Source organism: Tachysurus vachellii, chromosome 1 (assembly GCF_030014155.1).
Source record: "Tachysurus vachellii isolate PV-2020 chromosome 1, HZAU_Pvac_v1, whole genome shotgun sequence".
NCBI classification, from domain to species: Eukaryota; Metazoa; Chordata; class Actinopteri; order Siluriformes; family Bagridae; genus Tachysurus; species Tachysurus vachellii.
In genome coordinates this window covers 22,708,844-22,735,770 of record NC_083460.1, presented here as the reverse complement: position 1 = coordinate 22,735,770, position 26,927 = coordinate 22,708,844, and the positions used below count along the sequence as shown (strand labels likewise).

The following is a 26,927-nucleotide window of genomic DNA, read 5'->3' as shown; positions in this document are numbered from 1 at the left end:
CCCAACTAGGTTTCTCTCACCCTAGACACCATTTAATACTCTGCCTGGTCATCTGAATGGGTTGCTGACAGATCACTATTATCTGGGCCTGGAGCCCAGAATGTTCAACACCACACTTGCAAAGCGCTAACCTTGGGGCAGAGGGTGGCTTCTGATCACCGCTCACTGCTGGCTGCATAGACAAACCCTTCAATAAACTCAGTCAGAGTGGGGTTACAGGTCTCACCTCGTCTTTAAACCTAACGTAGCCCAAAATGATCGACAATCAATTTCAACGGTTTAAACGACTCTTAAAATTTCCTGGAGAACAGCAGATGCAACGCTGCAGCAGCGAATCTAATATGACAGAGCAGGAGACCATTAAACTGCTATTAGACCTATGTAAATCCTAGGGGTGTAAAGACATAACACACCACGTTGGTTCATTTTAAATCTAGATTTTATGTATATATTCCACATGCTAAAAAACATTCCCAAGGCTGTAATAAGCAACTTGCTTATTGAAAAGTTTTAGATACAATGCAGAAGCAGTTTAAGTCAGCAGATTATTTCCACCTATAATACAGACTCCAGGAGTTATAAAGACTAAATAAACCTTTGAGTCCAGGTGAGTGTTTAGACACAGCTCATGACAACACTTTTAAAGAGATATTGTGTATGTGTAAGAGACATAGAAAGAAACATTGCTGTGTATGAAATCAAGCATGTTTTAGGGCCTTTTTACACCTGGTCACTTCGTGTGTTTTCTCTGATCCGATAGCTATCTGATTTTTTAAAACTCTTCCATTTACATCAGGCCACATAAATGCGTCTTGGCGAATCAGATATCAATCCGATCTTTCTACTCCCGCCCAAAATGCAAATATATTTTACCTCATTTCCGGGGTAATTGAAATGGAACACGCTTTGGTGTTCCACGCAACAAGAACATGCAAAAAGAAGACGAAAAAACTTGTTACGACGGTTATGCTACAAAAAAACAGCATTTGCTGTTTGCTGCATTTTCGCCGGCGGCAGCAGTGCATTTTAAAACCCAACGAGACACCTGGGTGAAAGATGACTTGCGAGTGACGTTCTTCCATTTGGGAGGAGTAATGCGTCCCAGACCACCTCCTGAAGTGGTTTGAACGATCAGATTTATATCCGCCTCGAAAACATTTCGGAGGGCAGTTAGTCCTGGTCTTTTTACCATCGGATAGCTATACGATCACAGAAAATGCACGAAGTGACCAGGTGTAAAAAGCACCTTAGAGTCCAACTTGAAGCCCATAAAAACAGGGATGTTTCAGTGCGGACTTTCCATGAAGGAGATGTAATACACAAGTTATGGCAACCAGTATGTAAACAATGGTAGAAGTCAAAAAGCCAGTTTTCTAAACCAACACCAGAGCATTGAGACACGGCAGGTTCACGGTTCTAAGAAAAAATTATAAATGTCTGTCGGAAAACATTTTGTCTACAGCTTTAAGAGCAACACAAATAAACTGTGTTGTGTCTTCTGAAGCATGTTTCTTAATTCTTGAACTATTTAATAATAAAATTAGTTCCAGCTAATAACTCATTTTAGTTCATTACACTCCATCTGATGCTAATGACTGCAGATCTTTAAGACGCTTTATACAGACGCAACATGTACAGGACTCATACTCTGGCCACGCCCCCTTTTAAGTCAATAATGGTATTACTGTCGATCTACCAGTTACGGGACACTACTGGACGATTTTGCACACAATTTTACATCGATGCACACAGACAACAAAAACTGTTGGGGAATTTTACTACTTTTTAACTGCCATCCATAAAGCAAAACATAAAAACATTTCTTTGATTGAATGATAGTCTGTTTAAGGTTGATACTGAGACAGCAAAGGCATGGTGGCTCCAGAAGATTCGGAGGGGACGAAGGGGAACTTCCCGGCTCTGTGAGAGCCAACGACTACATGGTGCATCAGACTCAAGTAGGCTAGCACAGCTACAGCGACTGCATGAGCTAGCACGACTCCAGGTAGCCACAGATGAGGCTCTGAATAACAGCACAGAGCAAACCAAGTTCATTGAGGTTTCATTGCCATTTCTCTATCCAGCTTGTATATGCTGGGACAAAATGTTGTTTCTGCGGGACCATATGTTGCACCATATGAGTACGCAAGACTACATAAAGGGCAAATACAAAGTGAAACAGAAGCAAGTTTACTGTGGTATGGTTGGTGGGAGAAGAGTAATGGTGGGAGCGACTTGGTGGGGAAGCCGACAGCCCACCGGCCCTATAAGAACTGGCTGCACCAGTGGGTGTGAGGTAAACAGAGAGATATGCAAGTTCCCATCATGAGGTCCTAAAGGCTCTGTGAGGAAGTCCTCTGGGGCATATGGATGACTCTCAGACATGTATGTTTCAAGCCTGTGGTGGATGAGAGGAAAATACAGGACAAACACGAACCTATCACATGATTCAACATGATGTTGTGATTGAGCTTGAATAGATGTGTGATACAGAGGCATGTTCTGGCTCTGTAAATGTCAAACGCTCCAGATTATGAGTGGCAAATAGAAGAACAAATGCACTTCTTCCATGATCCAGAGTTAGCCAGTGAACAGCACTGAGCCATGGTGAGGAACACAAAGCGGTATTTATAGCCAAAACTATTTCACCGTCACTTGAAAAATGGAATTCAGGAATGCTGCAGAACTGAATTCACTAGATGTGACTCAGCTCATGATCGACATTAAACACTATTATATATAACGTGCGTGTGCTCATTTGTGAACAGCAGCAGAGATACTTATGAAATTCTTGTAAAGTCTTCCTCATGTCATTTTTTGAATTCTAGAGAATGCAATTAAGTAAAACCTCACAGATAATTTTCTGTTATAGTAATCCTTCAAGCTTTTATAATTTATATTATATATATATATATATATATATATATATATATATATATATATATATATATATATATATATATATATATATATATATATAAAGATGTACTACGTCTGTGGTTGTAATGAAGCACACAGTCAGATTCATAAGTGTTTGAACAAGTTAACAAAAATATTGAGGACTTACACTGTGGGAAAAAGTTATTTGATCCCCTGCTGGTTTTGTACGTTTGTCTATTGTCAAAAAAATGATCAGTCTTTTTAATGATAAGTTTATTTTAACGGTGAGAGACAATAACAACAAAACAATCCAGAAAATGCATTTCAAAAAAAGTTATTCACTGAATTGCATTTTAGTGAAAAAAGTACCCAAAACCCTTGTTGGCGATCACAGAGGTCAGACGTTTCTTGTAGCAAATGTATCGAGATTTTGCACCACTCTTTACAGATCCTCTCCGAGTCATTAAGGTTTCGTTTGGCAACGTGAACCTTCAGCTCCCTTCACAGATTTTCTATGGGATTGTGGTCTGGAGACTGGCTAGGCCACTCCAGGACCTTAAATGTGCTTCTTCTTGAGCTACTCCTTTGTGTCTTGGCCATGTGTTTTGGGTCATTGTCATGCAGGAATACCCATCCACAATCCATTTTCAATGCCCTGACTGAGGGAAGGAGTTTCTCACTCAAGATTTGATGGTACATGGCCTGGTCCCTTTGATGCTGTGAAGTTGTCCTGTCCCCTTAGCAGAAAAGCACCCCAAAGCATAATGTTTCCACCTCCATTTTTGACGTTGGCAAAGGTGTTCTTGGGGTCATAGGCAGCGTTCCTCCTCCGCCAAACACGGCGAGTGAAGCTGATAAGGGTCAATGACCCTCCCATGTAGACCGAGGGAGATTGACAGTCATTTTGTGTTTCTTCTATTTGCGAATAATCACACCAACTGCTGTCATCTCACCAAGCTGCTTGGCGATGGTCTTGTAGCCTATTCTAGCTTTGTGTAGGTCTACAATCTTGTCCCTGACATCCTTGGTCAGGTCTTTGGTTTTGTCCATGGTGGAGCATTTGGAAATGGATTGATCGATTGCTTGCTTCTGTGCACAGGTGTTTTTTATACAAGTAACCAGCTGAGATTAGGAGCACTCCCTTTAAGAGTCTCTCAATGTTAAAATAAACCTACCATTAAAATTATAGTCTGATCGTTTCTTAGTCAGAATCAGCAGGGGATCAAAATTTTTTTCCCTCACTGTATAGTCATTTCATTATACAGTCCTTCCATTTTCACAGACTCAAGAGTTGAGGGACAAAATAACATGAACACTATAAATAAATTTTAATAAACCATGTGGAATCAATGACATCCTGAAGTCTGGAAACTCATGGACACAAAATGCTGAACTTCCTACTTTGAGACACTTTGCCAGGCCTTTACTCCATCTGCCTAGAGTTGCTGTGTGTCTGTGGGCCAGTTTGGTTGAGGTCCGGTGATTGACCTGAACATTTAAGACCACTGCCTTTAGAAGCGCTTGGGTTGCTTTAGCGATATGTTTTGGGTCATTATCCATCTGTACTTAGAAGCACTGTCCTATCAGTCTTTGAGCATTGGACAGAATCTGGGCTGAAAGTATAGCACATATACACATTATATATATATATATATATATATATACATATATATACACACACACACACATATATATATATATATATATGCAGTATAGCATATAGCAAAGTATAACACATCCTGCTACTTCCATCATCAATACACATCAGTGACCTTGTACTACAGCCACAGACATACAATAACCCATGCCATAACACAGCCACCATAGTGCTGGACAGATGATGTGGATCATAAGCATTTCCTGTCGTTCTCTGTAGTCTTCTCCTCCCATCATTTGGTTAAAACCTGGCCGTTCTGTTCTTAAGTGTAAGTGGTTTGCATCTTGAGGTAAACCCTCTTAGACACAAAGCCAGGTTTCTGATGATGATACCCTGACCTCCTTCAGAGCGTTCTTGACCTGGCTACATGTTGGAAAGGGGTTTATCTTCACCAAGGAAATAATTCTTCAATCAACTTTAGTTTATCTTCTGTGGTCTTCCAGGTCTTTTGGTGCTGCAAATTTTGTTGTCACAGCATTTCTTCTTTTTGAGAACAAGATTGTTGGTTTGGCCTCTCCAAATGCCTCTGCTTATTCTCTCTTGTAGGTCTGTATTGTTTTTTCAGCTTAATAATGGCCTGTTTCACTTTCAATCGGCACCTCTTTGGACCACATAGTAAGAGTTCCCGTAAACAGACACTAAAATACAACATCAGGACTCCAGACCTTTTATCACCTTAAAGCATCATGAAATAATGAGAACACCAGGCCATAAAACTGATCACAAAACTGCTAATCAGTCAGGTGTCTGATTAGTTTTTAGCTTGTGAAACTAGAAGACGTATGTATTAAATAGCTGTAATTTCAGTTAATGCACTATTTTTTAGTTTAATCTCTTGAATTAAAGCTTGAATTAAGTCTACACTCGATTTTATTTGCTTCATTTCAAACCCATTGGGTGGTGCTGTATGAAAAAATTGTGTCACTGTTCAAACACAATGGATCCGACTGTCCAGCCGTTTTGGACCGAGTCACAGAAAACAGAACGTTGTTCAGACCCAAAAAGACTTTATACATTTGAACTGGATTATGACGTGCAAAAAGGCTAAGAAATACAAACTGCTAACAAGATTAAACCTGTTTTTAAAGAATAAACCGGATAAAAATGTTTGTTGTTAATACAGGGAAGTAATAACTGAGTGGCGTGACAGTTTTTACCACACCGCGCTGCTAACACGGGGCTTTTTGTAAACATTTTCTTATGTTCAGATACACGTTCACATCATCACCATCATCTCATGATGTCAGCTGCTTAATCTATGCTTCACATAAAGCATCCCCTGAACGTGACATCATTAATCCAGACTCAACCAACATGCCTGGGATCCATCAGGAATCCAGATTTGAGCAAAACCCCATATAAGCAACAGCTCACAAATATTCCTATCAATCAACTGAAAAACATTGTTCACTAGAACAGAATGAACGACTAGTGACTAGATACACGGTTTGCTATGCCTTCATGCTATAAATAGGGATTTACATAGGAACATTTTAAACAGACACATAACATGACATGACTGAAACCCACCATTAGACTGTGTTAAAGGGACTTTGTAATAGAGACGGAACAAAAAGAAATAAGAATGAAAATAAACACACTTACACTATCACAGGAAAGCAGGCCAATCTATAAAACCCATGCATCCGTATATCTATCTATCTATCTATCTATCTATCTATCTATCTATCTATCTATCAAGCAAGGAAGTTTCTTGAGCTTAAGGTAAACAGCTGTTGTTGTTTTGAGGTTTAAACCAAACTAATACCCAGATTAATTGAGGTCCATTTAAAAACTTCAGACCTGCTCTCTTCCATACACGTTAGCTTGCTTGCTAACTACAACGTAGCTTACATTTTTTTTAGCATATACAGTTTGTGTTGTGCTGATTGTGTGACTGTCTTTTCTACTATTTCTTTAGAAATAACTTGTTTTTCCCAACACCATCTTGTTTTTTCAGGAGTAAACCTGTTTATCCGTCGACTTGTTATTGTTAGTGTTCTGTCAGAGATACCTGTCGCTTTGCTAAGAGCCTGGAGCTGCCTGGAGGGATAATCATAGCTCCTGTATGTAGCTCTGTAGCTAAGCTAACGTTTAGCACTGATAACTATTTACTGAGCTAACAAATAAAAAGCAGCAGAGATGACGGTCCGAAAACAGAAGGGAAGCCGTTACCTTACTGCTCTGATAGTCTTCCAGCGCTCTCAAAGCACTGTCAGTAAGTTTGACGTGAAAGACTGAGATATTGCTGCCATTGCTCACTCTTCCACAAGACAGTCCGTAACACTGCTCCTCCTTCAACGCCGCCATCTTGCTAACATTTACACGCTCAACGCACTTACACGGAAACGCGACAGACCTCTCGTGCGTTTTCTAATGAATATTCATAACGCTGGCGTTACGCGATGGGTGGGCGTGGCTTCGGTCCAAAGCTCCCACCATTCAGGATGATGGGGAAATTCCTGGCAGGACATCATCATCATCATCATCATCATCATCATCATCATCATCACTAGATCAAACTCTACAATGTAAAGTCCACAATCCAAAAATTTCCTTTATGATCAAAAGCACATAATTAATTTAATTTTAAAAGCCATAACAGCAAACAGCTCTTTTTTCTTTCATTTCTCAAAAGATAAAATATACATTTCAGATTCACTTTTTTTATTATTTTGTTTATTAAAAGTACAATAGTATTTTTTATTTTTATTTATTTATTTATTAATTTTTCTTAAAATTAATTTTTATTTATTTATTTATTAATTTTTCTTAATTTTTCTTAAATATATATGTGTGTGTATACATGTATATATATACATGTATACATATATATATACACACACACACACATATATATATATATATATATATATATATATATATATATATATATATATATATATATATATACATATATATAGCCTGCACCATTGTTTCATGGGATGGGGCGTGGTAGACTATTTTTCGATTCAGTTCATTCATTCATTCATCTTCTACCGCTTATCCGAACTACCTCGGGTCACGGGGAGCCTGTGCCTATCTCAGGCGTCATCGGGCATCAAGGCAGGATACACCCTGGACGGAGTGCCAACCCATCGCAGGGCACACACACACTCTCTCATTCACTCACACAATCACACACTACGGACAATTTTCCAGAGATGCCAATCAACCTACCATGCATGTCTTTGGACCGGGGGAGGAAACCGGAGTACCCGGAGGAAACCCCCGAGGCACGGGGAGAACATGCAAACTCCACACACACAAGGTGGAGGCGGGAGGTGTGAGGCCAACGTGGAGGTGTGAGGCCAACGTGCTAACCACTAAGCCACCGTGCCCCCCGATTCAGTTCAATTTGATTTATTTGTATAGCGCTTTTAACAATTTCCCATTGTCTCAAAGCAGCTTTAAGTTTGGAAACAGAAGAGAGAGAAAAAGAAATAAACATATAATAATAATAAGAAAAAATAAGGATACAAATAAATTAATATATACAATTAAAGTTTAAAATTAATTTAAACAAGATTAACTTAATTTATTATAATATATATCCATCCCTATGCATCTTTTTCACATTTGCACATTTCACCTGGTAATGAGCATTTTGCACATTTTCACCCGTATGTAAACTATTCTTAATTTCTGTTTCTTAATTACTGTATGTAAATTGTTCTGCAATTTGCTCCAAGGATTTCACTCACCATGGCACGTGTTGTGGTGATGTGACAATAAAAGTGACTTGACTTGACTCTATGGCTGTAATATCAGGGTTGTTCTGTTCATGCTAACTAGCTGAACCACTGTAGGTATTGGGGGCCGGGGCTTTGTGTGCATGGGTGGGAATGTGGGCGGGCACAAGAATTTTCAAATTTTACTCATGGCACATAAATAACATTCTAGTTTAATTTATAATTATTTGCACTTTTTTAAAAATAAAAAATGGACAAATTTCTTTCACAATAACTTGAAGGTATATGGTAGCCTAGTGGTTAAGGTGTTGGGCTACCACTTGGAAGGAGTTTGATTCCTACGTCCACCAAACTGCCACTGCTGGGCCCCTGAGAATGGCCCTTAACCCTCAATTGTTCAGTTGTATAAAAATGAGATAAAATGTAAGTCGCTCTGGATTAGGGTGTCTGCTAAATGCTGTTAATGTAAATTGAAGTCAAGCAAACAAACAAAAATATGGCAAAACATTTATTGAATATTGATTTTCAGGTAGTATGACATGAAATCATGGGAAAAAAGACAAAATGCAGGGTCATGGAATCACAGAAAATTTGGAGTAATCTTTCAATGCTCGTGAAATAAATCCGGATGTCTGGGTGCATGGAGTTAATTGAACAGTTACAGGGGTCTATGGATGCAAAGATTTGAGAACCCCAGCCCTTAGGGTCCTGCTGCATATACATCACATGTCATTGAGAACCACCATGTAATTTTAATTGGCTTTTTAAATGTTTATATCCATGAGAAGGTCACAATCTGATCATTGTCCATGATGGAAAAAAGTAGAACTATTTAGAGTTTTATAAGAACATTTGTGGAACTGTGTAAGGAATGGAAACAGTAATGCGCGACATAATACACGAGCGCTCATGACGGGCAGGGAAAAAAGCACAGTCACAGAAAACCTGATAACAGAATTCCCCCAAAACTCCTTTAGGTGATTGTAGGAGTTTAACATTAGTCCTTTCTTCTCATGAAGTATCACAGGTATATGAACTGATTGTGCAAAATTTATTTCAACAAATGGGAAAAAAAATAAAATAATCAGGAATGTTGCTGCTTCCAAAACCAAATGAGTAACCAAACCATTTACACAATCATTCATCAGAAAAATTAAACATATTAAGTGAAATACTTAAAAATAAATTACATATTTAGAAATAAAAAAATCAAAATCAATTTGGTCTTTTTTGTAAAATCTTTACAGTGTTTGGTCAGAGAGTTTAAAAAGGTGAGGTAAACCCTCCTAAATGCAACGGAGTCCAAAGGAAAAAAAAAGAAAAAAAAAAGTCACTGGACAGGTTTGTTAAACACCGGAGAAATGACTGCAACAAGCAAATAACGTTTTTTTGTCCTTGGCCATGCATTTGCTTCGACTTTCACCATGTAGGAAAATAAACTAGCAGCATACATGTTGGCTACTCAAGAAACAGCTGATCTTGCTGATTCAGAAACATAACATAAGAACCAAGAAGGTGATTAGCTGTAGAAAACATACAACTTTATGCACTGGAGGCTCTAAACATTACAATAATTTTAGATGATCTAGTTTATGTTCACAACAAAATGGCAAGTTTACTCATTTGTCAGATGTAATAATTTATCACTTCACACATATTCACTTCATCACCTTTCATGCATTTGAAGAATCTTCGGTAAATCGTTAATAAGTTATATTCTGAGACGGGAAACAGAAAGCGCTATAAACAGTCGATCGTGTAGCTAAAATAGAGTTAAAGCTGGCATCCTGAACTCTTTAATTTCTAGCAGCGATGACCACTGACAAGGCTACACCTCCGATAGCAACTGCAGTGGCACCGAACAACCACTTCCAGCTTATACTCTGTAGGGAACGAAGACAAAAGGAAAGATTGATTAGTTTGAGAATGATAAGTTCATTTCTGCATTCAAATTCAATTTTATTTGTATAGCACTTAACAACAGACATTGTCTTAAAGCAGCTTTACAGAACAAACATAAAACAAAAAATGTTATTATAAAAGATTAATATAAAACAAAAAATCAAGATTAATATTAGATGTATTTAAACATGTATGTATTTATCCCCAATGAGCGAGCCTGGGGTGACTCAGGTGACTGTGAGGAAAAACTCCCTAGGAAAGGAAACTCCAAAGGAAGAAACCTCAAGAGGAAACAGACACAAAGGGGAACCTCATCCTCATATGGGTGACACTGGAGGGTGTGATTATAAATATACAATTGATTGACAGGTGTTTATTATGGGCCGGGTGTGTCCTGCTATATTGATTGTTTAAACAACCAACAGCTATGTAGGTCTACTGCAGAACTGCATCTGTTGTTAAAAAGATTAAACCAAAAATGAAGACCAGAGCGGTCTATGGGGGTGGGGGGTGGGGGCAGGGGCTAACAAATCAAATGAAAGGAACTGCACGAGACGTGGGCAGAAATATTGTGAATCGGTCTGATGGTCAAAGCATCTCATTTTAATACTGTACATCTCGTTAAAGCCAGGACCCAAGCGTCCAAGCTCCAGCGTGCCATATACAGTTCTCCTTAATCAAGAAACCAAGAGGATTTTTTTTGTACAAATTACATGGTGTTGGAACCACAATGCTGGAATCTATGAAGGAAACTGGGCCTCCTTGGCTGCTAAACTCCAACTTAACCCCTGATAATACAGGTATTTGATGCCATACACACCCATGAAGACTTGGCGTGGGTCTTCTGTACAGCGATGTCAGGTGGGTTTCCGAGCATCTTCTTGTACATCGCCTGCTCAGCACCCTTCTGTTCAGAGTGTTTCTTCACCAGCTTCGACAGCTCGGCGTGGATAGTCTGCACAGGAGACAGTTAAAATGTGTGGTTTTCTCTTGTGCGTGTGGTGAAAAGCCAGCTGATGTGTCTGCTCTCACTCTGACACACCAGCTATTTGGAACATCTCACAACTTGCCAATAAATCTGCCGGACAGCCGTTAACTTGATTTTGAATAAAGGAACTAGAAAAGAACAGCCCCTTAAATGTGGAAGATCAATAAGACGGCGTGTTCCCTGCGTAAGAAACACAGCACTGACGTGGAAGTGTTTTCATAGGCAGAATTTCCTGAGTGTAAAAGTAGAGAATGTTCCATCAGGCTCGCCTCTACAGCTGCTACGTTCATTAACGTGAGCCGTGTGTCTAGTGTAAGGTTTCTGAGGTGCTACGTGGCCTTTCCCACTTTAACATTGCAATGACCGGACCCTCGTTTGTACGGCTATACGAAATAATGCAGGGAAATTAAAAATTCCAACTTACTTTCTTTTGCTTGCTTTGCGTAAGCTTTTCAACGGCCAGCAGTTACAACTCAACAACCCTTAAAACTATTTGGAACAGAGAGTACAAAAAAAAAAAAAAAAAAAAAAAAAAAAAGTGATCCGACTCATTAGCGATAGCCAGAGTTAATAACCTGTAAAAGGGTCAGACACATGAGATGGGCGGTTAGAACAGGCAGGTAGAGTAATGGTGTCAATCTATTCACAAGTGTGTGTTGCACTGCACTGCACATCTCTTTCTCTGCCTGTGTAAGCAAAGTAGGGCAAGGGATCCTGCTATTTTTAGAGAGAAATAAGATCGTAGGAGGTGACATGACATGACAGTATGGCTCTCTGCTCCAACACTGGGCCAGAGTGGAAGATTACAGCACTACCTCCTGGTGGCTAAAATAAATAAGTCATTCTTTGCATTAAAGGTGGGGTCTCTCTGATGTTTGAAAGCCAATGTCGACATTTTAAATCACCAAAACAAACACGCCCCTAACCCAAATGGTTCCCACGCCTGTTTTGATAGCTCCGCCCACACATACAACAGACAAATCGTCGCTGTCGGGCGGAAACCTCGTATGTCCAAATTTGGTCAATTTCATATTTTTTCACATATCGATGCTATTGGTCAGTCCCCACGTTGGTCTGTTATTTTTACAAGTTATTAACCAATCTAAAGTCTTGAAAATAGCTTGAACACAAATCTCTTAACTCCATTGGACACTTCAAATGTCTGAGAAATCTCGTAACTCCACCTCTTCTTCACTCCGCGGGAGAGCTGCGCGGCATATTTCTCCTCAAGATTAAGAGTCGCAACGAAGCAACACGTCTTAAAGTGCTATCTAAAGTGATTTTCGTGGGGCTCAAAGAAAAAAAAAATCTTGACCCCCGCTAGTTCTGGTGCTCGTCTGAGGACAGGAATTTAGCGCAAGACAATCCACTGCAACGCGGACTAAACCCTGTGCACTGCAGATAAGATAGGATTGTATCTTACAATGTCAAGGCAAACCGTTATGTTCAACCGTCATGCTCATCACTTTAAGCAAGCTGGCTGGCTTTTTGCCTCGTTATTATACGTAAACATGCCGTATAACGTAGTGAAACGATAATTTGAACTTAAATTTTTTGGGTGAACTATCCCTTTAACTATGATTTTATCAATGTTTATCTGTGTTATTGATGTATTTTAAATATCTGTTTATTACTGCTTATTATACATGTTCATTGACGTTTTAAAATGTTTTTTTATAATATAATATTTGAATTAAATTGAATGTTTTGGATACCACTATTAAATTATTGTTTTTATTATTATTTTACTGACTTTAAGTCAGCCTACTTATAGACAATGCCTCTCTTGGCACTGTGCATGTAAAACACTGATTTTTGGACACTAACAAGTAAAATAATTAGGTTAGATACATTTGAGTAGGTCTGTTTTGTTAAAAATTGATAGCTGTAATGCTTCTGTGCAGAAAGAAACCCATGAGCCACGAAAGTAAGTTTGCGAGCAGATTAGACTAATTTCCACCTATTAGACAGCCTAATCAGCTTATCGTGTTTTGTATTGCATCACTTATAGCTCTTAAACCTTTAAAATAGAGTTTAGGAAGATGTATGTAACTACAGTCATTAGCTTTGGTTAACTATTGAAGCCTTTTCTCTTGTCAAAAGGCTCAACGTGACCGCAGACTTTATTGAACACTGCTGGCAGCAGCGACGTCTGTGTCCGTACCATTCTTATCAATGACAGCATAATCTCGTATCTCCCTGCTCTCAAGTCATAAAAAGCTTGTATCTCCGATAAAACGTGACTTTGGGAAAATGTTGTGTTAATGTTGGTACACAACAGTATATGATAGCAATATAAGGTATAATAACAACTTTAACGATACAATGTTTAATAACTCAAAAAATACGGCGTTTTTTTAATTTCCTGAGAAATAATGGTTTTGGAGATACGAGGATTCCGCCCGACAGCAACAAAATATAACCCAAGTATAACCCAGACAAGTATTATGATGGAACCTGCTGGGGCAGCTGGCCGAGGGGATATTTTTATCAATAAATGAACGCAATGAGTAATACTATTGTAATACAAATGTGTTTTTGTAGTACTGTGTGTTGTACCGTGAAAGGTTTAGCTCCGTTTCATGCGGAAGACGTTCAGTTCTCTCCAGCGCTGGAAAGCTGATCCTATATTAACACGGGTCTGGCTTCTTGCCTTATCGTAAGCCTTTGTTTGTTTTGTTTTTTGCTCTCTTTGTTTTTATCCTCCATGTCAATGTTAAAACCACTTTCTGCTAATGTCACACATGCGCACTGAACACTCTCCGTGCCACATATTGACAAGACACGCCCCTTTCTGCTCATTGGCTACATGTTTGTTGATTTTTGTTTGTTTGTCGACCAACTCAGTTTTCTGAAGCATTTCTCAAACATTGGAGACCCTACCTTTAACCTCTCTGTTAAATGAGAGCGACCATGCAAATAGTTTAAGCTCTCGCTGAGGGAAACTTGTCTGGTCTTTTATGCCTCTGCCACACAGTGTTGGAGTCATTATAGGTACATAACTATAACATTTTGAATGTTTTTGGCGTACAAGTTAGTAACGAGAAGAATTGGACATGTTGGCATTACCTTGTTACTGGGATCAGACTTTAAAGCTCTTTTCAAACTTTTAATGGCGTCAGAATATTCTCCTTGTAGTGCCAGTACCTGGAGACATGAAGGAAAGTAGCAGATGTATAAAAACATTTAATACATTTACGGCCATGTAAGAGGACAGGTGCCTGAAAGTCTGGTACCTTGCCCTGGCGAAACAATGCTTTGACGTTGTCTGGCTGGTAAGCTAAAACGGAGACGCAAGAGCGTAGTGCAGCTTCATAGTGTTCCAGCTTGAGCTGAGCGGCCGCCATGTTGTTCAGGCATTTCAACTTTACGTCCAGCAGCTCTTCTTCTTCCTGAGGGCTGATGTCCACTGAAACAAAAAGGGGTCAAACAAGAACAGGTCATGACCACATGGTATTGATCCGAGATAAGTGAGCAAACCCACTGCAAATTCTTCGAGTTTTAACTTTTGTGGACTTTCCAATCCGGTGCGGCGTTTTAGTATCAGCACCGATATTATGCTGAAATGCTGAAGGTTTTCATATCAGATTTCATAGTCCAGTCGGGAAAATATTAGAACAGAAAGGGCAATTCTTTTGTTATTTTACGACACGTTGAAGGCATTTGCGCTTAAGATCAAACAAATGAATACAAGACGATAGATCTGATATTTACATTTACATGTGTTTAAAAAATATTTAAAAAAAAACACTTCACCACACAATTGTGGTGAGCAAAAGTACAAAAACAGATCACGTCTCATGCTAGCTATATTAATTATAACTGCACAATTTGTGAGAGGGATGTTGCATACAACAAATACATATGCAACAGGTAAAATAAATAACAGACATCGAGGGAGTGATATTTCAAACTAAATATAAAACTTCTGTCTATTTTTGTTCAGCTAGCAGAAATAAATCCTGAAGAAGTCACACCTACATTATAGCATGTCAGGCATCCCTTCTATCTTTTCATTGATGACGGATAAACTTTCATGTTTTTAAATGAAGAGTTACGTATTTGAACAGCGTTTTTGGTTGTGTCCACCAACTCTACCGGAGTAACTGTTTTGAGTGAGGAAGTGGAGATTTACATGAACACAGACAGTGATGTACACACACTGAACTACTCCTGGAACTTCGCTCATTTAGCTTCGTTTATTGGCCCTGACTGTTATATAATCATATTTTGATCTCAAGCCCAAACAGTTTCAGCGTGTAGCAAAAACGACAGAATTAACCAGGCCATTGCAATACTTTGAGAAAAGACACACCACACCAACAGCACATTTTTACCAACATTCTGGTGAATGAACTGTTCTCTCTTGGCCTGTATGTGTGTTTGACTTTACGTATTGTGCCGACTGAATAACTATGTGTTTTTCTGACCATGTATTTTAAATCGTGACGTGGGCGTGTTGACTGATGCGACACAGACCTTGAGTGCAAATCCGTTTATTGCCATATTGCATTATGGGGCTGATCTGCCGTGTTGTTGGCCCCTTGCGCATAATATCTGCTATGTTTAAATGGTGAATATAAAACACTATTTTGGTTTTGTTGTACTCCAAACATCATGAGAAAATATGTCTTCATATGAATACATTTTTATATAGGCAACAAAAAAAATTACACGGGGAGAAAAAAAATCTGTATAATTACACTTTCCAAGTACACTAATTATACAGAAGCACTACATCCTATTACCTTATTCTCTCATTTTCAATTCGCATAAAGCTCCAGTGCTTTGTTTAAAGCAGTTTTTCGGCAGTTATTGTCTTTACTTTGCGTATGCCACATGTCTTCTGTATTAGGTAATAACAGAAACACTCCACAAAGTTGAAGAGTAGAAGCTGAAGTTGACACAGTTTACAGTCTTGGACAATAAATGCATTATACACCGAACACTTCCTCTTTCCTGCAGACGAGCTTCTCTGTGACGTTAAACCTTTGTCTTCTTACCTTTCGAACTTGCTTCCGTTATCTGCAGGGCAATCCCGTAGGAGTTAACAGCATATGCGTAATCGCCACGCTGGTAGTGAAAGTTGCCCCGCTCTCGTTTCCTGCTTGCCAGACTGATCCTCTCAGAGGGAGGCAGAAGCTCCAGGTCAGGAGCATCAACAGCAGACAGGAAATGCACTTCCAGAATCAAATCAGCATTAGGGGGCACAACAGGAGTGGAACTGCTAATGAGCAAAAAAAAAAAAAAAAAAAAATTTAATAAAAAATTATGGGAGACATATACGTACTTACACAAATTGTTGATGAGCCACTTAATGCCAAATCACATGGCATGTCTCTGAGCTGCAAGGCTGAGTCAAGTCTCAAGACTTTAATTACCACCACAGGGGCTGTTCATGCTGCTTTACCGGTGAATATGTTCCTCATCTCAAACGATATCCAGCAAGAGCTAAGAGATCGATAATAACACGATTAACAAATAACGGCATGCTAATCTATATGGTTATATTTTGGAACAGTTTAAAAATGATTTTTTTCTTTTTATTCATTGAATTTCTGACATTTTACATTTCTGGTTTCTATACCGTTTTTATGTATAAAGTACTATAAGCGATAAAAATGACTAACATTAAAGTAGCGATTCATTTGTGCAGATAATTTATTAATGAAATGCTACAGCTAAGAACAACCTTACATTAACAAAATGTGTAACAATGTTTTTCAAAATGTGTTTTCCAGGACATGTAGAACGTTGTGAAAGTAAGATTGCAGCAGAGGCGCTCCATTAATGGACCGAGAACTGGCCGGTGAGATGGGGCTTGTGTACTTTAGCAGTGTTGTATAAAGTACTAGAAAGCAATACTTGAGTAAAAGTACAAGCATCGTACTAGAAAAAGACTTTGATAGAAGTGAAACTTACCTTTTGGAATATTAATCAAGTAAAAGTCTTAAAGTATCTGATATATACTGTACTTAAGTATCAAAAGTAATTTTCTGATATTTAATGTACTTAAGTATTTGAAGTAAAAGTAAAAAGTACATTTTCAGTGATTTTCGGTAGGCATGAGAGGCACTGGGTCTGTTTGCACCTGATCTGTATGTGTTTGCTTCTTTAAAAAGAAGTCTGATATCTCTGCCTTTCTTTTCATTTTTTTTATTGACCCTATATAAAAATGCAGTACGACACATGGATATAATACATTTAAGCATCAAATACAGATTTTTTTAAATTAAAACTCAACTTTATCTACAACTCCCACTATAGTAATTGCACTTTAAAATAAAATGTCAGCATAAATGACTACTTTAATCAACTTTATGATAGCTAACAGGCTGTCTGCAATTGCAGTAATCTTTTGAGTAACATTACCAGATACATAGTTTAATAACAACATTAAACACTGACACTGTAAAACTACTTACCTCATATTAGCTAAACAGTTAAAGACTTACACACAGACACTGCACTGTATACGTGTATAACTAGCACAAATGTCAAAGTAATGTATATTATGGCTAAACTGGGGAACGAACCGATCTCTCTTTTCTAATTAATCTGTTAATAGCGTCTAACGTCAATTTATATAGCAACTTAACTTTCGAATTTTTTTTCTCGAAAACTAAATCCTGATGTTTAATCTCAAAACTTACTGAAATTTGATGTTACAGTATTAGTCTGTTACAGTATTCTTCTCTACCTCTCAACTCTTTCTTGTCATTAATTGACGGATTTGAAATGCTGAGCGGCGCTGCGACCAAACGTCAAACGAAGACTTCTTTTGATAGGTGAAATGAGATGTCAATCATCACCAAACTTCCAATGCTATCAAATAAAAATTCGGGATGGCACCTGGTGTGGCCAATCAGATGTCAGGGGTGTTCAGTGCCACCCCGGACACCCCTTTGGCTCCGCAATCTAGGAGCAGTGATTCGCCAAACCTCCCTTATTGCAGTCGCACACATTTCTTCTGATTTTATTTTGTAGTAACGAGTAACAAAGATGCTTAGTGGAAATATAGCGGAGTAAAAGTATACATTTTATCTAGGAAATGTAATGGAGTAAAAGTGAAAGTTGATAAATTTAAATAGCGAAGTAAAGTACAGATACCTGAAATTTCTACTTATGTACAGTAACGAAGTATTTGTACTCCGTTACATTACAACACTGTACTTTAGTGAGCATCAGGGCTATGGATCATTAAGGATTTAATGCACACAGTAGCCTATGCTTTGTTAACAAATTAGGGGCAAAGATAAGACAAAGTGTGTAGAAAAACAGGACCTGGCGCTAAGTCTGGAGTCACACATATATTCCTGATGGCCTGGGAGTTTGGAGCTTCGGAGTTTGTCTAGTGGACATTGGGACAGCGGCCAGAAGACTAGAATGTACTGATGGATGTTAGTGGGGAGGGAAGCTGCGAGTCTGAAGAACGGGGCTTTCAGAGTAATGCACGTGGAGGGCTCTCCCGATTCAGTCGAGAGGTATAAAGAAGACACAAAGATTAAAGCAAAAGCAGTTACGGAAGCAAAAGCCTAAGGAAAGGAGAAGTTTAGGTTTAGAGTGTCCTTTGAAAAAAAACAAAACAAACCACAGGCACCTCAGGAGGTGAAGACAAGACCAACTCTGCTGAGCTACAGTACAGCAGACCTCTTTGGGGATATTGTTAAACAATGATATACTCACAAAATATTTGCTAAATGCATTTCTATCACTCCAGGTTTGTGGCTCTGAAAAGGGCCTGTGAACACATGCCTCAGATTTAAAAGAGATGCTACAGGAGTTCAGGGGATTTGGGTCATGCAATCTGGTCTGTGTGTGAGCTCAGGAAGAGCTGTGTCTAAATCCACAGTTAAAACCAAATCAAATGCCTGCTTAAATCTGAGTGGCTTATGCCAGCCATGTCTTTAAATAACTAGGACCGTAAATAGAATCCACTTACAAATTAGCAGAGTGAGATTGTATACTACATTTCAGCTTAACTGGCCTTAATGGAGTCTTTTGCTCCCATCACATGTTATTAGTGAAGAAGACAATGTACAGTACTTGGTCCATGGGCCCCGATGTTCATCGCTTATGCATTCCAAGCCTAACAGGGCCTGAGGAGAGGGATCATTGCTCATAACCTCCCTATCAAAATACTGAACATGCAATAAAAATATTATTTCATATTTCATACGAGTGCTGCTCTATAATGCAAAGGTGAAAAAAAAACACAGAATGAATTTTATATACACAGACTGGCCAACAATAAAGAAGCAAAACTTGTAGCCCCAGTATGGAAAGTAAAGAGGATTGGAGATGTAAAAATGGACCATTTTTGATAGAATCGATTCCACAAAGTAAGCTTAAGTGATATATTTTACATGTTCACAGTAACCACAGCGTGATTAGGAGCCCGATGTTTGCCTTGTGGTTACTGTAAAACCCAGTGTACAGAATTCAGAAAGAAAATTGCAATTTCATGTTATTATTATCAATAAGTTTTGTGCTTTACATAAGTCCTAATGGAGGGCAGGTCTGTGTAATCACTAGACTGAGGTCATCACTCACCTCCCCAGTGCACCGTATGCATATTTGGACCCTGCTTCAACAAGAGCCTTTTCACCAATCTCCATTAACTGTACAGTGAGATCCAATGCCTGAAAAAAGCAACATGACATTAAAAAAAAAACTAAATAAATAAATAAAAACAAACAAACAACAAAAAAAAACACACAGTATGTGGTAAACAGAGCATGATGCACATCTCTGAGCCTCACAAACAAGCTTGAGACCTAAAATTCCACTCCAAAAATAAAATATACCTGAATGACATCACCATCGCCAAGCGTGAAAGAGATGTTGGACTTGTCCTCGACTGTAGATCCGTCAATCAGAGTGGTTTTAAGGTTAATGGTGACAATTTGGCCCCTCCGAGGTTTGCTGTCAGGACCAGAGCCCGCTTCTAAAACTTTCTTTCTCAGCTGCTCATTTCCTAGGTTTGCGTGTAAACATCACAGAACATTATGCATTTTATTATTGGAAACAGAATCTCTCATGGAGAATGCAGCCTACGTTTTATATGCAGGTATAAAATCATATACCCAAAACATCCAGCCATTCCTCTTGGGGTGGAGAATGACTGGGGTCTGTGCTTGTTTTATTGGCCTGGTGACTTTCTGTCTTTCCACCACCCGCATCGTCTAAAGGGGGGAGATCGTCGTCCGCTCCATCGTCACCTTCTTCTAGCATCTCGAAATCTTCCCCGCTGTCCAACAGAGTTGTTCGGCTGATCCTTTTCTCTTCTGAGTCCTGGCTCTTAAGCCGTGTCCCATCTTCATTTTCCATCTGGTGAATGGAAGAGCAATAATCAGACTATATTTTGGGGTTCAGTGGGTGGCAGTGTGGTCTTTCGACATAGATGAGAAAACACATTACTATGGACAAGACTTTTAGGATAACACCAGAGAAAAAAAGTTCATCAAAGAAACAGTGTTATGTTACATATCTCATTACAACAGCAGTTTACAAGTGTTTTTTTTTTTTTTTTTATAGATTTAAGTTTAATTGAGTTAGACTGACTTTTCTGCTGTTCAGTCTAAATACAACAATCCGTAATGACAAAAGTCGGTGGATTCTTTTTGTCAAATTTAAATTTTTATTTAGATATTATTGTATTTGTGTTCAGATTCTTTATTCAGTACTTTGTAGCTAAAACATTGGCTGCAATTACCTAATCAGGACTCTATAAAAGACTTTTGTGGCAGTTTTCCCCCCTTTCTTCTTCCTTGTGTTCAATCAGACTCGATGATGAGAATTTGAACTGCCATCATCAGGTCTCTCCAAAGTTGTTCTTCAGGGTGCAGGCCAGAACTTTTGCAGTTCAGAGACTTTTCCAGAAGTCACACAAGCACTTTCTGGGTTCTAAATGCTTCAAGTCATTGGTGTGAAAGATGATCCTTCGCCCCAGTCTGCCATTGTGTTCACTCTTTTTGTATTCATTTATTCTGACCAGTCTCCCAAACACTGCTACTGAGAAGCACCACTATAACATGATGCTGCCACCACCATGCTTCACAGAGAGGGTATTAGCAGGATCAGTGTTTTTTTTCAGAATCAGAATCAGCTTTATTGCCAGGCATGTTTTCACACGCGAGGAATTTATTTTAGTGACAGAAGCTCCACAGTGTAACCGAATGACATATACATTCTAACACGAAATTGTATGTACACATTTACAGGTGTGAAATTCTCACAAATGAGAAATGTGCAATTGGAGTATACAATATATACAATTTGTATGTGCAATTGTGAAATGTGCAATTGAAGTAAACAGTAAACAGTATAGACAATATGTATGTATGTATGTACAGATGTGCAATTGAGGTATACATAGTACAAATGTACAAGTGTGAAATGTGCAATTAGGTGTTGTATGTTCCATAGTGTTAATTGTTCATCAGATGTATTGCTTGAGGGAAGAAACTGTTCCTATGTCTGGTCGTTCTGGTGCTCAGGGCTCTGTAGCGTCGACCAGATGGCAACAGTTCAAAGAGGGAGTGTGCTGGATGTGAGGGGTCCAGAGTGATTGACTTTGCCCTTTTGCTCACTCTGGAGAAGTACAGATCTTGAAGAGTGGGGAGAGTTGTGCCAATGATTCGCTCAGCAGTCCGGAGCGTGTTCAGCTCCTGGTTGTTAAGGCTGCACCAGACAGCCAGCCGTTCAACCTCCGGTCTGTAAGCAGACTCGTCACCGTCCTGGATGAGGCCGATCAGTGTGGTGTCGTCCGGAAAACTTCAGGAGTTTGACAGAGGGGTCATTAGAGGTGCAGTCATTTGTGTACAGGGAGAAGAGCAGTGGGGAGAGAACACAGCCCTGGGGGGCGCCAGTGCTGATGGTGCGGGTGCTGGATTTGAGTTTTCCCAGTTGCACTAGCTGCTGCCTGTCTGTCAGAAAGCTGGTGATCCACTGACAGACAGAGGAGGGCACAGAGAGCTGGGTTAATTTGGGCTGAAGGTGTGATGGGATGATGGTGTTGAAAGCAGAGCTGAAGTCCACAAACAGGATCCTCACATAAGTCCCTGGGGTCTCATTTATAAAGCGTGCGTACGCACAAAACGGGGCTGGAAACGTGCGTACGCCAGTTTTGATCTGAAGGTTGTGGGTCTGAAGGTTTTGAAGGTTGATCTGAAGGTTTTGAAGGTTGTGATCTATAAAAAACAAACTTGACGGGAGAACGTGCGCACCTTTAAGCAAACTTTGAGGCGTGCGTACGCACATTCTGGAGACAAAGGGAATTGGCGACACAGATGGTGAGGTCGTGAACTGAAGTTAGATTGTAGAAAATACATGTGAGAAGAACGATTATAAGAATGAATGACATTTAATTTTCACTCCATTTCATACGTTATATCCACATTATCATGAAGATTAAATCCAACAGTGTTATTTGTGCCAATTGTTTTAGGCTATATACATCTAGTAAAATCCAAACGTAATTCAAAATGTATTAAAAATAAAATAATAATAATAATAATCAGCGCTACTCCGTCCAGGGTGTATCCTGCCTTGATGCCCAATGACGCCTGAGGATAGGCACAGGCTCCCCGTGACCCGAGTAGTTCGGATAAGCTGTAGAAGATGAATGAATGAATGAATAATCAGCGCTGCCTTACAGTCACATTGTCCACAACGGGAGCGCAGGAGGAGATGGCGTGACTACATGTGATACAGAATAGCATGAAATACCCTTTTATTAGAGAACTGCAGAACACAGTGTAAAAACAAAATATTTTCCTTAATGTACATATATCATAAAATGTCAAAGTCTGCAAATACAGTCATGAAGCACAATCGCTACTCATCATCGGTCCTAACTATTACGGTGTTCATTACAAAACCGTCATGAAGAAGTATGTGTTCACTATCACATTTTCGTCTTAAATTTTCGCCCACAAATTAATTCTGTGATTTTGTCAAGGTGTTAACGATCAGTCTAATTGCTAGAAACATAAATCCTCCGGTGACCCGGGTATGTAATGCTTCATGATGGCACTGCTGGCACTGTTGGAGGATTACGCCAATGGCAGAATGAGGAGAGAACGAGTTTTCAGGGACCATGATGATATCCTGTCCCATTATGATGACTGGCTAATAAGCCGATTTAGATTCCCTAGAGCTGTGCTCTTAGATCTGTGTGTTGAATTGGGTCCAGTATTAGAGAGGGCAGCAGTTTATCTTGACACATAACAGTGTAGGGAACAGACTAAATGCAGGCGCAGTACGTGATGGCTGGCTTCTTGGTGAGTTTAACAATATTAAAAAGTAGAAACTGTAAAAATATAACAAGGGTTAAGGGTTGTTTTTAATATAACAATGTTGTTTTTAATATAATTATAACCTGCAGGCGACAGTAGCTACCCCCTGAGACGCTGACTCCTCACCCCGTTTTTAAACATACAGAGCGCAGAGGAAACTCATTATAATGAGGTCCACTCTCGTGCCCATGCAGTGATTTGCATTGACTATTTATGGTTAAAAATGGGCGTGTACAGGGCGGGATTTGAGGCTGGTTCACGTACGCACATCTGCGGGTGATCTGTGATTTATAAAGGGAACATTGCTTACAGGAGTGCGTACGCACAGTTTTATAGATCGGAATTTTTTTTGGCGTACGCCATTTTTGGCTTTTGGGCGTACGTAAACGTTTAGTAGGGATCCTACGCACAGTTTTATAAATGAGACCCCTGGTCTGTCCAGATGCTGCAAAACATAATGCAGTCCCATATTGACCGCATCATACACAGACCTGTTTGCTCTGTAGGCAAACTGCAGAGGGTCCAGTAAGGGTCCAGTAATGTCCTTCAGATAAGCTAGAACCAGTCTTTCCAATGATTTGGAAAGATGTTAGAGCCACAGGTCTATAGTCATTAAGTCCGGTAATTTTGGGTTTCTTTGGGACGGGGATGATGGTGGAGCTTTTGAAGCATGAGGGTACTTTACACAGCTCCAGTGACGTGTTGAATATCCGTGTGAAGATGGGGGCCAGCTGATCAGCACAGGCTTTCAGACAGGCTGGTGAAACGCTGTCTGGGCCTGGAGCCTTTCTTCTCTTGATCTTCCTGAAGACCTGACACATCATCTTCACTGAACTGAATTGAAGGTGTGGCTGATTCGAGGGTTACAGAAGGTGAGAATTGGGCTTTTTCAAACCTGCAGCAGAACTCATTCAGGTCGTCTGCCAGTTGTTGATTCACCACAGTACGGGGGGATGGTGTTGTGTAGTTGGTGATGGCTTTCAGACCTTTCCACACTGAAGAGGAGTCATATGAGGAAAACTGAATCCGTAATTTTTCGGAGTAATTCCTCTTTGCCACTCTGATCTCCTTCTCCAGTGTGTATTTGGCCTGTTTGTACAAGACTCTGTCCCCATTTCTGTGAGCATCTACTTTGGCCTGACGGAGCTGGCTGAGTTTCGCAGTGAACCATGGCTTGTCATTGTTGTAGGTTAAGTGAGTCCTGGTGGGAATGCACAGATACTCACAAAAACTGATGTATGATGTTACAGTCTCTGTGAGCTCATCCAGGTCGGGGGCAGCAGCTTCAATAACAGTCCAAGCCGTGAGAGCGAAACAAGCTTGTAAATCATGCTCCGCTTCCTTAGTCCATCTTTTTACAGTCCTTAACACAGGTTTAGCTGTTTTTAGTTTCTGCCTGTAGGTCGGTATCAGATGAACTAAGCAGTGATCAGAGAGTCCTAGAGCTGCCCGTGGGACAGAGTGATATGCATCCTTTATTGTAGTGCAGCAGTGATCCAGTGTGTTACTGTCTCTGGTGGGACATGTAACATGCTGTCTGTATTTAGGCAGTTCACGTGAGAGAATCGCTTTATTAAAGTCCCCAAGAATTATTACTACAGAGTCCGGGTGTTGTTGCTCACTCTGTGATCATATCAGCGAGTATCTGTAAGGCCGAGCTTGCGCTTTGCGAACGTGCGCTTGCGGAGTTATGTAAACACTCACCAGAATGAACAGCACATCTTCTTTAACACAATTGTATCAGAACACCACCTTTCATTGATGTAAAAACACGTCCCGCCGCCGCGCGCCTGAATCGCTTAAACAGCGCAGCCGCTCCGCCAACTACGATATTCGGCAAAACTTCGGAATACTCAAAAACCGGAAAAATATCTTGTGGTGTGTACTGCCGAATGTTCAGCAGTTCATCTCTGGTGAAACTGATCGGGTTTTTTTGACAAAGAACAGGAAAAACTAACAAAAACAGAACAAACACTGCGGAGCTAAGCATTCTGGCTGTGCCAACTTGCTTGCAGTTTTGCTTTGAGTTCAGACCATAAGACTTAAATTTTTGTCTCATCCGACCAGAGAAACGTTAAGGGTTTTCTCCAAGTGATTTAATCGAATGCATATGTTGTTTACTCAGGAACTGGTTGTGTCTAGCTGCTCTACTATAAAGCCCTGATTGATGGAGTATTTTCTGTGCAGGTGATGGTTGTCCTTCAGGATGGTGTTCTCCCATCTCAATTTCACACTGATTTAAGCCCAAATAGCCCTGGGAACAACCACAGCTTTAGAATTGGGGCTAAACCCTCATCCAGTTCTATGTATCTGCATAATTAGATCGGTGAGGTTTATGAAGAGATCGTTGGACTTCTTGGCTTTGTTTTTGCTCTGAAATACTGTGAATTCTTACGCACAGCTGGACTCCACTCAGGTTCTGCAAACAGGATGTACCTGAACTCAAACTGGAGCAGCTTAATCAAAAGGTCCAAAAAGTAAACAAGAATTCAGAAAGAAAATAATATTGAGGTTGCTCAAGCTACAGATTTTTTTTAAACATGCTTTTCCTTTGTCCTTGTAGATTACTGTGTGTAGACTGCTGACCTAAAATGTTACTTTAATCCTTTTTAAATGAACTTATACACAAATCAACACAAAACGTACAAGTAATGGGATCTGTATCTATCTTTAAGAGGAATATTAAGTGGATTTAAGCCAATTAGATGACAACAGGCGCACATGCACTGATGGAGCTCTGCTTTAATCAAAATAATAATAATAATAATAATATGATGAAGATGATCATCATTTCATAGCAGGGGAAAATGTGATGTATGTAAAGACAGAAGCAGTACACGTTGTAGAATCTGCTTAAAAGTGCCTGTGATGCATGTGCCTCATGTACCTCATCCGCCTCATGTACATCATGTTTCCTCATCTACCTCATGTATTCCTCATGTTCATCATGTTTTCCTCATCTACCTCGATGTTTCCTCATCTACCTCGATGTTTCCTCACCTGCCTCATGTTCCTCATCACACGTTCTCTCTAAACCCCAAAGCTCGGTGTTTTGACTGCATTAGCTACACACAGTAGAAACATCCAGATAAACACGTTTGACACACGAATGGTAAGAGTTTGGCCAGTAAACCACGCGTGTCATTGCTGCTACAGCGTTACAGACCTCAGAGTCAGTGACATTGTGTTAAACGAAGGCGAGTCTTTCTAGAACTTTCTGTAAACTTTGCTGCTCGAGTTGTTAGCACAAGCTACATAACGCTCGTATCTGGCGAACTTACAACACAGTGGAGTTTCTCTCGACGACATGCAGCGGGAATCACAAAACCAAACACTTACCTTAATCTACACAACCGAACCAGACACGTAACGTGATTTAAGTGACAGCAAAACAAACACACAGGACGTGTAACTGCAGCCTTCAGAGACGCCGCGCGCTCAGGCGCGTTACTGGGCATGCGCAGCTTTCACTGACAAAACGCGCATGCGTCTGTTCTGCACCGCGCATG

At 39.8% G+C, this 26,927-nt stretch overlaps 2 protein-coding genes across 3 annotated transcripts in view; both read right to left on the bottom strand.

Annotated features, from left to right (window-relative positions):
- The window catches only part of ell (elongation factor RNA polymerase II), a 31,571-nt gene extending 24,678 nt beyond the window's left edge, over positions 1–6,893 (bottom strand). Inside the window, exon 1 of the mRNA XM_060877422.1 lies at positions 6,713–6,893. Coding sequence (XP_060733405.1) covers positions 6,713–6,847 — 135 coding nt within the window. The 5' untranslated portion in view covers positions 6,848–6,893. The remainder of the gene's footprint in view (positions 1–6,712) is intronic.
- A 1,831-nt stretch (positions 6,894–8,724) lies between these two features.
- Positions 8,725–26,884, bottom strand: fkbp8 (FKBP prolyl isomerase 8). Of its 2 annotated transcripts, none has more exons than XM_060877409.1 (9): positions 26,758–26,884; positions 20,206–20,449; positions 19,927–20,096; positions 19,673–19,761; positions 16,123–16,346; positions 14,356–14,528; positions 14,189–14,266; positions 10,952–11,086; positions 8,725–10,112 (listed from the first exon to the last, which is right to left on the bottom strand). In XM_060877409.1, the coding sequence occupies exons 2-9, from the start codon at positions 20,447–20,449 to the stop codon at positions 10,026–10,028; spliced, it is 1,200 nt and encodes a 399-aa protein (XP_060733392.1). In that variant the 5' UTR covers positions 26,758–26,884; the 3' UTR covers positions 8,725–10,025. The 2 variants fall into 2 exon arrangements, with proteins under 2 accessions (XP_060733392.1, XP_060733393.1); XM_060877410.1 differs by having other exon boundaries at positions 16,123–16,343.
- Positions 26,885–26,927: the final 43 nt, after the last annotated feature.

Coding starts and splice junctions, on each gene's coding strand:
- fkbp8 (XM_060877409.1), bottom strand. CDS start 20,449: ATGGAAAATGAAGATGGGACACGGCTTAAGAGCCAGGACTCAGAAGAG. Junction 19,762..19,926: donor GCGATGGTGATGTCATTCAG/GTATATTTTATT, acceptor TGCTTTTTTCAG/GCATTGGATCTCACTGTACA. Junction 14,267..14,355: donor CATTGTTTCGCCAGGGCAAG/GTACCAGACTTT, acceptor TCATGTCTCCAG/GTACTGGCACTACAAGGAGA.